The 17,225-nt window shown below is 30.3% G+C and overlaps 1 protein-coding gene across 1 annotated transcript; it reads right to left on the bottom strand.

Annotated features, from left to right (window-relative positions):
- Nucleotides 1-2,750: 2,750 nt before the first annotated feature.
- On the bottom strand, nucleotides 2,751-5,294 carry LOC130900812 (proteasome subunit alpha type-2). Its single transcript, XM_057811699.1, has 4 exons — nucleotides 5,133-5,294; nucleotides 5,002-5,078; nucleotides 4,436-4,847; nucleotides 2,751-3,012 (listed from the first exon to the last, which is right to left on the bottom strand). The coding sequence occupies exons 1-4, from the start codon at nucleotides 5,171-5,173 to the stop codon at nucleotides 2,838-2,840; spliced, it is 705 nt and encodes a 234-aa protein (XP_057667682.1). The 5' UTR covers nucleotides 5,174-5,294; the 3' UTR covers nucleotides 2,751-2,837.
- Between the last annotated feature and the right edge of the window lie 11,931 nt (nucleotides 5,295-17,225).

Here is a 17,225-nt window from a genome sequence, read left to right as displayed (position 1 = left end):
CTACTCACCACTAGATGTCCTTACGTGTCACAATACACAATAATAATTGAAAATGCCTATGTTTGCTTAGGGGAAGGAAGGGCCGAAAAATTAAAATTATTTCGGCCCTTGGAACATATCAGAAAAATTATTTTGGCGCCAAGGCTTCAAAGTTTGAAGACTCTTGCTTTAGAGCAAAAAAGAATTTTTTTTATTTGATTGCTTATTCCATAAAATTTGAATGGATTATCCATGACGACCAAAAACAAAAAATGAACGGCAAGTTACCAGATAATAATGAGTGTTTTAATCGAAATCATTATAATTTAAAAGAAATTATGGGGTAAATTTCAAATCATTGTTGATATCTAAGGACGAGGAGAGGAGAAAGGTCTAAGCAACTACCAAGGGAAATTTTATTAGAAAAGGCAAAAACACTCGCAACCTTTTTTCCAAATCCAATAAAATACATTGTAAGAGGCTATAAAAGGGTTGCAAATCATCAAATTTCGTGAAGCAAAAAGGTTTTTTGCAACTGATAAAGATAAAAACCAAAAACTTGGTTATTTCAATTTTTCACATGAATTTTGAGGTTATGTGAAAAAAGTGAATACATAAGTTGTAGATCTTTTTATTACCTACACATACATAGCTCTGTATTTTTTTTTCTTTAGGACTAGTAGTTTTGCTGGAAATTAAGATAAACCGTTTTTTACCCTTAAAAACTCACCCCCTTTACCTGCACGATCTCACCGCCCGCAAATTATTTTTCCTTCCATTTTCATTATAGTATCCTTCTTATTTTTACTCCTTATCATTTTTACCCTGGTCTAACAAAGAGGAAGTATTCAAATACTTAAATTTAAATAGGTAGTTAAGTAGATAGATTATATCATTTGTGAATTTCATTATTTTAGTTCGAGCTAGAGTGATTAGAAAATATTATTTTTAGGTTAATCATGGTGAATACCGCTAAGATAATAATGTCTAATCGTTCTAGCTCGAACTAAAATAATGAAATTCATAAATGATATAATGTGTCATCTTTTTGGATTTTTCTTGTTTACTATCAACTTAACTACCTATTTAAATTTAAGTTTTTTTTAGGTTAATCACGGTGGAGAGCGTTCTGATTGATACCCGCGCAGAGCCATGTATGAAGTTCCTGGAGGACGGCGACTGAGAGAAAGACCGCGCATTCACTGGTTGAATGACGTTCAGGCGGACCTGATACAGCCAGGGTTTCGACGTTGGAGGTACCACGCTCAGGACAGAAAGAATTAGCAGTCGATTGTTGAGAAGAACCTGGTTCTAAAAGGATCGTAGCACCGGTTAAAAAAAAGAAAAGAATGATGGATAGTGAAAATGACAAACCATTCCAGCACTCCCCCTGATATTTCTAAAGCAGCTCCCAATCCTCAACTATATATGAAAAACAATACCGCCTATTTAAAACTTGGGACATCAAGAAAAACCGTGGTAGACTTTTTGAAATGTTGCTAGCGTATTTGTCAGAAAAAAAAACAAAAGTAGAGAAGTCACCTACATTTTGGTTTATTTATCAATGTTAAAATTGACAATTTAGATACAAGAAACTTTTTGCATATTGGGAAGGGTGGCAGAATGGTGAGGTACAAAAATCAAAAAATTTTGATCCAAGATAAAATTCTTGAATGAAGCGCCTCATGAATATTATCAGTTGAAGAAAATGTAAATTTTGGAATTGTTGGAGGGTGCCAACAAGACCAACTTAAAATATTGTGGATGATTATTGTAAAAATTCTAAATTTGAAAATGAGAAGAAACCGCATGTTAGAATAATAAATACTGGCTCTAGATTATTCATCATACTACAGGAAGCGACTGCAACTCTGGTCAAATTTTACCGAAAAAAATTCCTACAGCTACAGGTACATATGTAAATTTAACAAGCTCTGAATCACACACTGGTCATTCCTTCAAGCGAACATCAGCTACTCTTTTAAGTAATTCAGGAGCCAATTTGATCTAATTGAAATGACATAGGGACTAGAAAAGCTCAAGTGTTGCAGAAGGATATACAGAAGAAGTTATTGGTAAAAAAATTGATATTCTCTAATAGATTTGGGTTCATCATGTCCCCGTTGTTGTTCAACCGAATTTCCAATGTTTAGTAATGAAAGAATCTTGAATCTTTCTGAATCAAAAATTGCAATGTCATAAAATGTCATGAGAGTCTCTATCTTAAATCATAATCCACTCCTATTATAATCTAACATAATACAGAGCCAAAAAAGCTAAAATTTTGATTCAAGATAACATAAAAAACTTTTGAATGAGTATTACTAGCTGAAGAAAATATTCCAGTGTCGCAGAAGGATATATAGAAGAAGCTATTAGTAACAAAATTGACATACCCTAAAAGATTTGGGTATTTATTATTAAAAGTATGACTGTAGAAAAAATTATGCAGTTTATCAGGATTTGAAGATAATTTCAAATGCGAAATAATGAATAAATCTACCACAATGTACTATTAGGTTCTAATTAACTGTGATCGTTGATAACATTAAAAAATGAGTAAAAAGGCTACATGCGAGGATAAATAATTTTGACATTTACTGACAATGACACAAACATTACATTCTACGTTTTTACAACTTATTTGACATAATAATGTCATATTGCATAAAAAAGGGATGATGGTTCGGCAGATAATGCAATGAGGCACATTTTCCTTGAAGGCGAAAAATAAACTGACAATAATTATTTGAGGTGATCAATGATACAAATTTCTACATATATAAATGTAATAGTTCAAATACTCTGTATAGTAATGTATCAAAAAAAAAAGAATACATATTCAAACTATAAGAAACTTATGGAATATTGGCTAGAAAATCTTTAACTGTAGCGGGATCAAATCTCTTGAATCCATTAGCATCACAAATGCCAACTTCAATATTGTCAGAAGTCATCTGTCCTTCGAAACTTTCTTTGAGTGTTAGTATGGCAGTATGAACGGCATCATCCAGTTCCAAGTCTTCACTATATCTGAAATTATTTTTATTATTGTATTATAAATTCAATCCAAAATTGTTTTTCCGAATTTACATAAATGATAGATATAATTATAATGTCAAGTCATAAAATGATATGAATGAGAAGTGATAAAATTAAAATTGTGTGATTAAATAATTCAAACTCAGTTATGCGAGAGTGTCCATAAATGTTGTGAAGAACATATTACAACATTCTACATATATAAATGTATATAAATTTATAAATAAATTTCTTTAATTTCTTATTTATTAGACCTTTTGATATATTAATACATCTAAATGTTCTTGATTTCAGGTCCCTCCTGTTTTAAAATTAGTTTGTTTTTGATAATTTTTAAAAAAAGATAAATTAAGACGATTTGACTTTTTTTTCAGTCTTTATAAATATCGAAACGTCAAAATTTATCTTTCTTTTAAAAACTATCAAAAAAAGCTAATTTTGAAACAGAAGAGAACTAAAATAAATCAAGAACATTTAGATGCATATATATATATATATATACATACATAAAATGTATGTATATATATACATAAAATATATATTGTATGTAATTGTGACCCCAGTGCTGGAATTAAAAAAATAATGATCAAAGAAAAAAGTTCGCAATCACTTTTCTAGAACTTCGTACAGATAACTCGAAACTAAAGTCGAAAAAAAAACTCATTCCCTTCAGCTGAAAGCCTAAATATGTGATGAACTGAATAATTTAGACTTTGTAATTCAAAAAAAAATGTTATGACCCTTCGAAATATGTTTAATACATGTTTATAATCTGTAATTTCTAAAAAAGAGATTGTATTAAGTCATAGTTAGTACAACACAATGACTTTTATTTGGAATTTTCTAAAATATTCAATAGATACAAAATCCAAAATGAATTTTTCTAATCTATTGTGTTTGTCAGTACTTATTATAATTAGATAACATAAAATTGGTAAAAATTTTAATAGTGCATTTCTTTTATTCAGAATCATAGGATGATTTCTTTACTCTGCCGACTGAAACTCAGTTACAAAAAGAAAAGCCTATGGATTCCTTAAATTTATTTACTTCTTAAATTACATGCATTGAATGAAAACTCCAAAATTGTCTATGCACAAAATAAATTATAAAAACTGCATCAAAATGAAAAAAAGAAAATTGAAACAGTTTTAGATGTTCAGTTGCCACCAATAATACCTAAATTACAAAAAATTGCTGAAGAAACACTCAACATCTAGTGCTCAGATAATCAACCAATAATATAATAATTACCCAATGAACAATATTTTGGCATATTAATAGAGAATCTACAGGACACGGTGAGTGAGATGAAAGGTTATTACTAAATCTAATGAAATCAAACAGATTTCAAAACTTATTCTATTCAAATTAAGTTACATTGCTACATGGAAAATTGTAAAATATTAAATACCTTTTTTCTAAGAAAGTTTTTCCATTGACATAGTTCTTGCCCATGGCAGTGGCTTTCCAAGCGAAATAGGCACCAGATGGATCACATTGGAATAGATAAGGTCTATTGTTGTCCCATCCACATATGAGCAAAGATACCCCAAAAGGTCTCACACCTCCAGACTGTGTATATTCTTGCATCACTGCTGCAACCCTTTGAACTAATTGAACAGTGGGTATAGGTTCATGGTAAACAAGGAAATACTGTTGAGCCATTTTACGAGCTTGTTTGACTAACAGACGATAATCAGGGCCCATACCTGAATAAATCATACCTATATGTTTGGTTATCATTTCTACCTTGTGGACACTATGCTCATCATATAAAATAGATTTGTGCTTATTCTCAGTTGCTATTACTACACCATTTGAAGCTAAAAAAGGAAAATTATTTTATTTATAATAAATTTAATACTTACAAATATAGAACTACTTTACACTAAATTATGAGAGATGAAAAAAACATAAAACATTGAATAGTTTCAGTTGAAAATTGATTTAGAGCATTAAAAAACGTATAGTACAAACCCTTGATGCCTACTGAGGGAGCTCCTGCCGCTACTGCTGCAAGAGCATATTCAATTTGCACCAACTTTCCAGATGGGCTGAAAATATATAAAATTATATGAATTACTCACTTAATTAATTAATCGGGTTACCTGAAAGTTGTTAAAGAAAAGCTATAGCGCTCTGAAGCCATGGTTACTATACGATTACTTGCAAATTAGTCAACAGAAATCGAATTCAACGATGACAATCCAAAGTTAGGTTATATTTTTTCATAGATGCGTTAAACACGGATACTTTACACAGATTACAAAACGAGCAATAGTGATGAAGTAAGAGAGATAAATAATCATTCGGATCAAACGAAGCGAACAAAATTAACAAGCGTCATCTATGAATTTTAAAGTAAACTGAAGTCTGGTCCACATAATAGTTTTGTGATTTTCTCACAGATGTCGAAGCTTTGGAATAAACTGTAAATCTGAAAAAAAAAAGAATAGGGAATTGCTAATTTTACTATAAATACCGATATTATAAATGTGTTCCATTTTGTAAAAAATAAGATTTAGTAAGGCTTACAAATTATCGTTTCCTGTAGCATCTGGTTAATTATTATTATTATTAAATTCAACTTTATGTGATATTGAGAATATCCACTCTCCATAGTATTTGATAATAGTGTTTCTAGATGCAAACATAGCAGAAGGAAAATTTAACGATTGAACTTCGAAGGCAATTGTATAATATAAATAATAGTATAATATAAAATTAGATATGTGTTGTTTCGTTTCGTCAAGAAGTTGATTGATTAGAGTTTATTATTACGACTTAGTTTATCATTTTGAATGAAACATGAAACAATGAAACAGTTCGAAATTATATTCGAGACTCTCCTGAGCATATGGGGCATGAATTCGGGGTGCAAAATATTTTTTGAACACTTTTTAGGAGTTTGTAAAAAATTGTAGGATAAGACGAAAATCGCACAATGGACAGGTTTAATAAGCATGAGAGATTTTGGAAATTCTTAATAAGTGTTGGAGTTTGAAATGTGGTTTTGTTGATTATCGGCTAATATTTTCTTAGTATTATCTTAGACATTTGTTTGTAATGATGTCTGAGGATAGTTCTGATAGTCAACTTAAAAATGTTGGTTATTAACTTTGATTTGAAGAAGCAGCTTCGACGATAAAAAATTTGGTAGAGCTTTTCAAACAAGTAGTATTAATTCAGAAGTAAACGGTGCAAGAAAAAAGATAATAAAAATAGTAAATTCGAGGAGCGTCACACTGGGGCAAAAAGGTCCTATACCTGGCAATAAATCAGGAACTCTATAAATATTTTATGTTATTACTACAAATAAAACACATAGTTAATATTTTGAGTTTTATTTTATTTCAAAAAAACACTAAATATATAAATATCTTCTTCTAGTTATTTATTTACTTGATTACATATCCATACAAAAAGATACAGCTATTACATTTCATCATCTTCAGAATCAAAAGAGCTATTCTTGTCATCGTTCTAACTACCATCGTTGGAATCATTAATGTTGTCAAAACCACAGTGTTGCCGAAGTCCCGGTTTTAATAAATCCCTTGCTTCTTTCGGAAGGCACTCAATTTTCTTCTTTTGAAATTTTCTTTTACTGGTTATTACGGGGTCGAAAATAAATACATTTATTGATGAAGACTCTTTCAACTGTTTTGTTTTTAGTCGTTTCGTTCACTCGGGACTAGATTCAAATGGAATTTCTGGGCGACCTTTTTTCCTTTTAAGAGTCTTTACATATTCTCTTATTGTAAATAAAATTGATGTATCAAGCCGCTCAGCATTATTTTTGAGAAATATTTTTTCTATCCTTTGCGCTTTCATCCAACGCGATTCAAACTGTGATTTGAAATATGATAAAGTTTTATTTAAGAGCTTTAGAAGTTCTTCACGTTCATATTTCGTTCGCTTCATTATTTCATCTTTTAAATAATCAAATTGTTCAACAATTTCATTTTTATTTGAAATAATAAAAAGTTCTCTGTTTGAAATAAACATGGTGTTTGATTTCGTTCCTTAAATAAAATAATGATAAAATTCCAACATTATTCTTACACTATCTCATTTCAACAGTACACAGACAAAACAAATTTCTTTAAAGAAAAGTGCAAATGAGTGCAAGCAAACTAAACAATTTTGAAAAGCTAAAATAATACCAATTATAAAAATTATATTTGAAAACTTATTAACACTATTTTGGAGCCCAGCTAACAGCTTACATATATTTTGGAAAATGTTAAAATAATATTGTTTTATTTCGTTCTTTGTTTTAAATAACTTAACTAGATACATAAACTTTTCTGCGGATATAATTTTATTAAAATGTTGCTACGTACCTGAAGTCGAAGGTTCCGTGTGGAAATTCAAATAGAAACTATGAAAATATAGCTTTAAATCCACACAAAAAAATTCAAAACTCAAATCTACAACAGTACACGTACAGCATCCGTAGAAAACTGACTTTAGTACAGGGATTGGTTATAAAAGCTTGGGATTAATGATAACATTTACCTGTGTTATAATGAAGGGGACAGGAAAAATCATTTAAGTAAATTGTTGCGAGAGCCCAAAAAAATTGGAGGTGTTGAAAATCCGTGCAATTTCATGATCAGCGTTTTTTTAAAAGAAAATACAATTGAGGACGCATGTATCCGCATAAAGTGTTTAGATGGGAATGTTTTTTGTATGCCTTGTTCTTGTAAAAATAAACGTTAATTCATATTATTGGCCAGTGCGTAGAAACCGGGACTAATGTGATAATATAATGTGAAGTCCTATACCGAAATTTCTAAAATGAAGGAGATGGATTTTATACCCTTAACTGTTAATCACAGCGAGATTTGGTAGATCCAGAAACTGGAGTTCAAATGTTAAAAAAGGAAGTATGTGGAAACGTGCGAAGTTTTTTTTCTAAATTTGATATACGTTATTTTGGGTTTAAGTCAATTATGCAAATTTTTTTAACCACAGAAATGTTGATACATTCAATAAGATACTGAAGGAAATTGTTGCATTTGATATAGAAAATTGATTATTTCTAAAAAAGATTGTATTTTTGGAGTATTATAGAATATGCTGTAAAATTAGAACACAAAAAAGTGAAAATGAGAATTGAAGTCACGTATAATGTATTTATTGTGAAATTTGAGATACTTATTTTTGAAAATTGCAGCTTCTGAAGTAATTCCTTTCTATAAGTATTTCCATTTCCATTACAATTTCAAATGGGAAATATTCTACTTTTTCCTATTTCATGTTTGTATGATTATAATGAAAATGTCTAGGGAAGCAGAATTTTCAATCTGGAGTTTTGCTGAGATTATTTTGTATCTATTTTTGTTTTGCAATTAGTGCGGTGATCGAAAATATAAAGTAAGAGCTTTTAGAATGTATAAAATGAAACAGAGTACTTTTAGTAACGTTTTTATCAAATATGTTTGATTTTGTTTAATGTTCTAATAGTTTGGACTTATTTTCTCTCATAATTACTGCTCTCAGATATACTAAAAGTAACCCATTGATATATACACCACACAAAAATTATCGCATCACTCATTATTTTTTAAACATTTTAAATGTGCTGCCTGTTTTTCGAATTTTATTATTATTACGAATTAAAACACCAATAGATACGCCTTTTGCAATATTTATTTTATATCAGTTTAATCTACAGAGGACAAAAAGTTTGATTTACCAAAACATGGAAAATATCAAAAAAGTTGTACGAAACATCTATATAAAAAAATGAACGGTGCTTGAACTAAAACCAGCCAATGAATTTCTAATAGAGTGTGTTGCTGCCCCTCGCTCTAATTACAGCTTCCATTCGTCTTGGAAGGCTTCTAAACAGGCTCTGGACGTATTATATTATATTAGGTTAAGGTCCGGGCTACGTGCAGGCCAATTCAGGGTGGGTATCTTGACCTCTTATAAATACTGCCATCCTATAAAAAAATTCCTCTCCAAACCATAATAGAACCACCACCAAAGCTTTCAGTTTGGCAAAAATTAATCTGATCGTGTCGTTCACCATGTCGCCTATATACTGGTACACGCTTATCTGATGAATACAGACAAAATCTTGATTTATTCGTGAATAAAATATTGGACCAGTCTTGAATATTCCAATTTGCGTGTTCTCGAGCAAATTCCCATCTTGCTACTCGATATTCTCTGATAAGACGTGGACCTCTAGCTGGCACTCTGGCTCGTATATCTGCTTCTCACAGACTATTTCGAACTGTTTGTAGGCTTATTCGGACATTACGAGCAGCCACCAGATCTGTTTGCAGCCTTCGAGCGGTGGGATGGCTAATTCTTAATGCCGTTAACCTCAAATAATGATCATCTACTACCGAAGTTACCCCTCCGTGGCCTTGTCCGGGTCTTCTGGTTAGCTACCCTGTTTCTTGTTAGCGAATAACAACTCTGGATATGGTCCTTTGTTGAACTCCGGCTTCTTCATTCGCAACATGTCTTCTTAAACGTTGAGTCACATCCATTATTAACAAAATTGCTTTAAATTTTCACTATACAATAACACAATTTGCTTAGAAAGTTCTCGATCTCAATGCATTCTCCAAGACTGAAATGATTTACTCGAGCATTTTTGCTTCCAAAAAAATTTGTAAGAAATTGTGATATTTTTTTGTTCATGATAAAAAACCAGAAATATCTATTAAGTTGATACATATACAGATTGTCCCAAAGAACTAAAATTAAATATTAAAAATATCCTAAAATACCAGTGATGCGATAATTTTTGTGGTCTGTATATTTAGAGAGAGAGAAAAGAGGATTATCAGTCGCAGATGATTTGGAAAAATTTCAATACAGAAATTTTGGAATAATGGGACAACAGAGAAAGTAGTTAATACCAACAAAATATATAGGCGTTCAAAATAGAAATAAACTCTTACACATATATAAAAAGTTATGATGATGGGATATGATTCATTTTTAATTATGAGAACGTTTCTAATGTGAGGGTGAAGAGTTTTTCTCACTTGGTTGGTGAATACATTTATATACAGTATTCACTTTTTCTAGAAACATTCTGATAAATATTGAAGCTTATTGTGATGAACACTACAATACTTCTATCAAATTCAATATATGTATGAGATAGAAAACGAAAATTATAGCAGATAATAATTTTATTGAGATAATTTTTAAGATCTACTATGTATTATTCAGTATAATTTTGAAATATTTAGTAAACTCGATTCTATTTAATAACCATTCAAAGTCATCTGCGCATATTCTACCAAAATTTTTAAACAGCTTCCTTTGAATTTTGGAATTCAAAATTTCTAAATAAGGTGAGGAATCTGTATCTATATAACTTTATTCAAATCTATGAAAACTGAAATGTTTTTATCGTATTTATGACTTCTTAATCTAGTTTTTGAATAATCTAATTTCTGTCATATGTTTTAAATATTATAAATTGAGATACGCCTTACTTCACTAAAATTAGAAAATAGAAAACAAAATAAGTTGTAGTAAACAAAAGTGTGAGCCAATTTCACAAAAAGGTGTTAGTTAATCTCGTATGCAAATGACTATCCATTAGTTACAAGAAATAGGAAAATCACGGATAAAAGTTTAAGGGAAAATGAAAAAAAAAGAGTTTGAAAAAAATGGAACTTATGACATTTGGACATACTGAAACAAGAAGAAGAATAAAGGATAAAGAATAATATCAATGGAAAAATCAAAGATGAATATTTATCATGAAACAATATATAGGAAGCATAAGAACAGAAGTTGAGAAAAAAACAGTAGTTTGTCAGTGAAAATCGGAGAACAGGAGTACTGGAAAAGACAAATCAAGGTATGCATGGGGAATATATAAAGAAAAAAGTTCAAGTGCAAAGAATCAAGTAACTAAGCTATGTATGGAGGTGAAATTGAAATGAGTTGAATTGAAGCATGTTGAATTGAATGAAAGGAGAGTGAGTTAGTAAGAGTAATTAGTAAGAGATACTTTAACGTTTTGACCTAATTTCTTCATACTTTGACAGAGACTGAAGTTAAATAGAAGAGTCAAAATTATTAGAAAATAAAGTAATGACGAACCTTGTTGAAAAACTGACGCCGCATTTTCTTATTTCTCACTCTCCTTATGAACTTTGAAGAAAAATTCTACGTTTATCAGAGAAAAAGATGCTTTTATCAGTTATCTGTATTTGTCTACACATTTTTCAGAAAAGTATAGTAACATTTTTCGTATTTATTCATACTTTTTCTATTCATGGGGTGAATTAATAAACACTGTCTCTTATGTTTTTAATTTATTTACACATTTTACAATACACTTAACTTCTAATAATTTACTTTAGATATCATTTCTGCGATTACTTTTACTAATTAGTTATATATACTACAACTATTTATCTAAAACTGAGCTTACTGTGCTACATGAGCTTATTAATATACCACAATTAGAATTCTATAAAATTATAGAACAGAAAGAAACAGAAGAAATAAATAAATAGACTTTCCGAATTCGCCGAATTTTAAAATTCCATTGTAGCTGGACAGGGCCATGCCTAAGAACACTTTCACGAGCTTAACAGTATGACCATTATTCATAATGATATGGGTGATTCCGTTCTAACTGTGATATTCAATGTCCTGTATTGTTTTTTTGTACTAGTCATTAATTAATAATCAATTAATAAAAATTTTGTGTTAATTGAATAATTCTTAAGATATTTAAACATTATTTTTATACAATATAACTTGCCACTTAAAGAAAACTTATACTACATCACTTGAATGTCAGTACCGTGTCATGTCCATTCCTAGAATTTACCGATAAATTATTAATTTTTTTTGTCGTAACAAATGATTTAAACTAATTACCTTATAAATTCTAATGTTTATGATCAAACTGAGGAAAATTGATGCACTTGTTGTTTAATATCTTAAGTTACCATGTCAGTACCGTGTCATGTCCATTCCTAGAATTTACCGATAAATTATTAATTTTTTTTGTCGTAACAAATGATTTAAACTAATTACCTTATAAATTCTAATGTTTATGATCAAACTGAGGAAAATTGATGCACTTGTTGTTTAATATCTTAAGTTACCATGTCAGAACCGTGGATAAATGAGTCAGTACCGTGGAACTCAAAATCCGACATTTGTGTCTTGCTCGTGATACTTTGAAGTTGTAGTAAATTCCTCTTAGAGTTTTATTTTTACAGTAAAATAGATGAATAATATGCATAAAAAAGTTAGAAAAGTTAAATTTTAAAATCTTGAAATTTTGAATACAAAAAATCACAGTTAGAACGGAATCACCCATATACTATTCTTCCGAATATATTGCAAAGCCAGATTAAATAATTCTGCTCCAACAAAGGAAAAATAAAAGTGGATATTTCATTTGGATTTTAATATTATCATCTATTCTCCAGGTACTTTTTAGTAATTTTAAAAGATGGTGGGTGGCATTTTTCTTTATTAAAAATGATTGAAAATGTTTCCAAATGACTGCTGCTGGTTGATGATATACTAAGTTTGTTTTTCCTGTTTAGAAGCTGAAACAACACGCACCTCATTGCCTCTATTTTTTGTAGCTAGCTCTGGGACTATTAATAAGGTCTATATAACGAAAATCGGAAAGTTGCAATTTCAATGACAATATAATTAATATGATTGTGAACTAGGGTACAAAAGCTGAATAGCCCCTAGCCATTGGTAAATTCTCTAGGAAATACGATCAGCGGAGATCTCTTCAATGCTTTCATGTAATTACTATTAAACATAAAATATCATTTGAGCATAGTTAGCAAATATGAAAAGAGAAAATCATATTATTGTATTGTACTTTTATTAATAAATATTTTCTAGTTTCTTTCATTTCAGAATATTCAAATTTTATCCAATAACTTCTAGAATTTGTTTTAATTTAATCGTCTGTAGCGCTTCCATTCCTTCTGATTTAATTTCAAGAAATTAATGAACATTAAGACAGATTTCAAGCACGTTATAGAAAAGGGAATAATAGCACTGTCTTACAAGTACACCGTTAAAACAGAAAAGTTGTAATCAACAAAATTCTTATTACTTGCTCTAAGACCAGAAAATGGAATGGGTATACATCTACTTTTCGAATAACCATGCTTTAGGGAGAGCTATAGAACGCTGTATAAAGCTGAAAGTTTGAAAAAAATTCAATAACTAACGCTTACTTAACTATTGTTGAAATTGTTGAACAACTTTTGGTAGATTTGGCTCGTCTTGAAAGACACGTATAGTCGATTGTTGTTTAGCTTTTGGTTCATACGCATAAATCCATGATTCGTCACCTGACACGATTTTATAGACGTCTTTTGAAACACTGCGTTTGAATTTTCTTGCACCAATCTACACGAGTTTTTTGTGAGCAACTGTCTAATTATTCGCTATCTGACGCGAACAAATCTTTTTCACAGCCGAATGTATGGGAATGGAGTTAATGGCCATGTATGCTTCAATCTCACGGGATGTCACATCTTGCATTGCACACCCAAAATTTAACTCAATTTTTTGACCATGACGAACTCAAATAGTACTCGTATGACAACGTTCACCATTAAAAATATCAATCTTTATGATGGTAGTGTCAGATTTGATATATTCAGTGACATTAGTGTTGCCATTCTTCAAAACTTAAGTGGCACCCTAGTATCTTAGAAAATGAAATGGAATTCGGAATGGTATTATTATTAGAGTATAGTATAACCAGCTAGATAATTAAGATAGAACCCAATGAAAATCTTTTAATTCCTATTTTTTTGAAGCAAATTTAATAGTAATCAAAATTATGTGTTTCCCACAAATTTGGAATTGAACCGTATGAAAGATTTGTTATAAAATATGAATATTAGCTGAGATGAAATCAACTTTATTTCTGAGGATATTGATAATTATTATTACAAAAAGGTGATCATATTAGAAAATTATCTATTTGCAACAAGAGAATGTTTTTATTTCCATTAAATTCTTGTACTGATTACACAGTGTTCACAACCACAACAGAAACACTTACAACTACACTGTCTGACGCCCGTTTCTATAACAAAGTTATCCTCTTCAGAGACTGTAAGGTAAACTTATAGGTACTGTATTAACATAATAAGTGTAATAAGAAAAAAATGACTGTTGAATTAAGTTGCGAGGAGCGAGTTTGAATAGTTTCAATTTTGGAGGCAATTATGACTCATGAAGAAGCCGCAAATATGTTCAACAATAAGTATCTGAATAAAAATCAGTAATCGACAGTTGAATTTTTTGCGAATGAATTAACGCCAGGAACAGAAGGCACGGAATTAAAAGTGTTGCTATATGTAGTAAAACACCCTAACATGTCACAGAGAAAACATTTTGAAAAGTTCATCATTCACATCTAGGTTTGTTGATACATTGAAAGATATGAATTTTGATATACGGTTTTGCTCGATAGAAAGTCAATAGGAGTAAAAAAATCATTTATTTTCAATATATCATTATGACTGTTGATTGATATGTATTAATTTGTTCATGTTCTCATTTGCAAAGCACAATAATATTAATTATTGTATTGTATTAATTATTGTATTCTACAATTGCAATGGGGATTGTTACATAATTCAATAATAGACCGAGCTGCTAACTCATTTATATATATATATATATATATATATATATATATATATATATATATATATATATATATATATATATATATGTAGGTATGTATTTTATCTATACCTAAAGTTACTTTCCATAACGAATGCATAATATTGAATATCTGACAACGATTTCCTACGATAATCAATTCTTTTGTGGGAAATGTCTCAAAAATCTATAACATAATATAGAAACAGAAGATTTATTTCTATAATCATAATTATTTGTCACTATAGTGCCGTTTTATATCTATAAAGAAACAAGTCACTGGGGGTTAACTAGGCGCAATACAATGAGTAGTTAACTAATTCGTGAACAAATTAATAAATATTAACTTATGACGGTCACTGAGTGTGGAAGGTGCGTTGTCGTTATGGAAAAGCACTTTATTCTCCTTCAAATTTGGTCGATGATTTGCAATTTCTTCTTTCACTGCATCAAGTAATGATGCGTGAAACTCTCCTGTTATTGTTTCACTTTTTTGAAGATATTTGATGAGCACAATCCCATGACTAACCCAAAAACCGACTATGCCTTTTTCGGTGCAGCTTTGTCTTTTGCAATCCATTGTCTTGACTATTTTATTATTTCAGGAGTGTAATGATGGATCTAGGAATCACCTACAGATATCATCAAAACAGTTCACTAAATGGTATTGGATGACCTCATCCAAAAGTTAGAGAAATAGGCTATGGACGTATAAAAAAGCATTTACTATCTATATAATCACTGAAGACTGTTAAGGCAAACCAGGCGAGGTCAACGCTAGAAGCTAGAAGATTATCAAAATTCTATATCTTAAAAATTAATTTTCTCAGTTATGATTGCATCAAATTAAAAAAAAAAACTTTATACTGCTGAATAGAGGAATAAAAGCCCTTTCCAATAAGGTGGCGCTCAACCCCCTATTTTATATAAAATTTTCGAAGGGTGCTTATAATTCAGAGAAGGTGCTAGAAGGGGATAATATTTTCATACTGTAAATTGACAATTTGAGAATAAAAATCGACCTGTTTCAGGTTTTCTTCACATAGTACATAATAACGCTTAAATTGAATTTATTCCATATTTATGGACCGTTTGTATAATACAGAATGGGTTTTATATATGGAACGCCTCAATTATTTCGGAAATGGCTTATAAGATTTTTAGAATCTTCTAACAGGACACAAACATCTAGAGATTGTTTTCAATTGATGCAGTTTTTCTACGTTCCGATTTGGATAAATCTTTTGTTGAACCAGTTTTGTTGATCTTTTTACTAATTTACTGATAATAGATCTTATTATGGAGTTTCGGTTAGGATATAAGTTATTAATATTTAATATCACACGTTTCTTTTTGAATTCTACGCCTACCACCATATCCTAATGTCATTAAAATATAAATTCGTTCTTTTTCAGATAAACGATCTATTGTGACTTTCAATAAACTTCAACAATAATAATTTATTGAAACGTTGAATTTGTTATTGTAGCAGTCATAGTCACCTAAATGTATTATTTCAACATCGGTGAAGATAAAACAAATGTAGCTATAACTCCGAAATTATGGCATTTAGGAAAAGGGAACATTAAATGAAAAATAATGGAGATTTCGAAAAATATACAGGGTGATCCATTTGAACTAACAAAGTTCATTATTTTCCCAGAGAAAAGAAAGATCTGACAACAATGTGGATACTACCATAATACCGGCCGTATCATTAGACCCTTTTACACAAAAATTTTTAAAAATCGTACAAGCGGTTTCTGAGATAGAAGCCATAGAAAATCAAGTTTATTTTATTTAGAACAATATAGCGATGAGAGGGTGTTTAAACGATTATGTTGTGCTAATCCATATCATGCAAATATATTGGGAGTGTGTAAAGTTACCTAAAGAAACTGAAAAATAATACTTTTGGTGTGTTGGTGACCGAGCTATTGCTCCTGATAAGGATCTTTGAGGAAATCCTGATATGGATCTTATGAGGCACTTCTGATCAGCAAATGTAGCTATAAATCCGAAATTATGGCATTTAGGAAGAGGGAGCATTAGATGAAAAATAATTATTACCATATAAGGTAAACCTGATCAGAACCCCATCAGTGATCTGCGTTACATCCTCATCAGGTTATCCTGATCTTTTACCTTGCCGTGGTGTAATAACCTGATGTGGTCTTTATCGGGTTCTCATAAAAAAATCTAGTACATGCATAAGATATCCGGGCGTTGGATGCCATGTTTGCTTACTTTGCATATGAATGAATTTGGAAGGCCTTATTGACGCGGCTTGAACAAAATGAGTAGTAATTTTTGCGGCGATCAATAATTGTAAATGAATTCTTGATTCACCACTATTCACCTGAAACGATTTTATCGGCCGGAAAATGAATTGCAATCGTTTTTTGGGATAGTAATAAAATAATAAAAAAAGCGATCGCGAGGACAACTCTCCTTATCATACTTATGGCATTTCAAACAGATTGAGAATCCACGTAATTCACCAGATCTAGTTCCCAGTGATTTATCCTGTTATCTCA

This window comes from Diorhabda carinulata, chromosome X (assembly GCF_026250575.1).
Source record: "Diorhabda carinulata isolate Delta chromosome X, icDioCari1.1, whole genome shotgun sequence".
Taxonomy (NCBI): domain Eukaryota; kingdom Metazoa; phylum Arthropoda; class Insecta; order Coleoptera; family Chrysomelidae; genus Diorhabda; species Diorhabda carinulata.
This window is presented reverse-complemented; position numbering and strand designations above follow the sequence as displayed.

What these genes read in the sequence shown, in the direction of transcription:
- LOC130900812 (XM_057811699.1), bottom strand. Translation starts at nt 5,173, where the DNA reads ATGGCTTCAGAGCGCTATAGCTTTTCTTTAACAACTTTCAG. An exon ending in TTTTCTTTAACAACTTTCAG is followed by an intron (nt 5,079 to 5,132) that starts GTAACCCGATTA and finishes ATATATTTTCAG; the next exon opens with CCCATCTGGAAAGTTGGTGC. An exon ending in AAAACTTTCTTAGAAAAAAG is followed by an intron (nt 3,013 to 4,435) that starts GTATTTAATATT and finishes AAATAATTTCAG; the next exon opens with ATATAGTGAAGACTTGGAAC.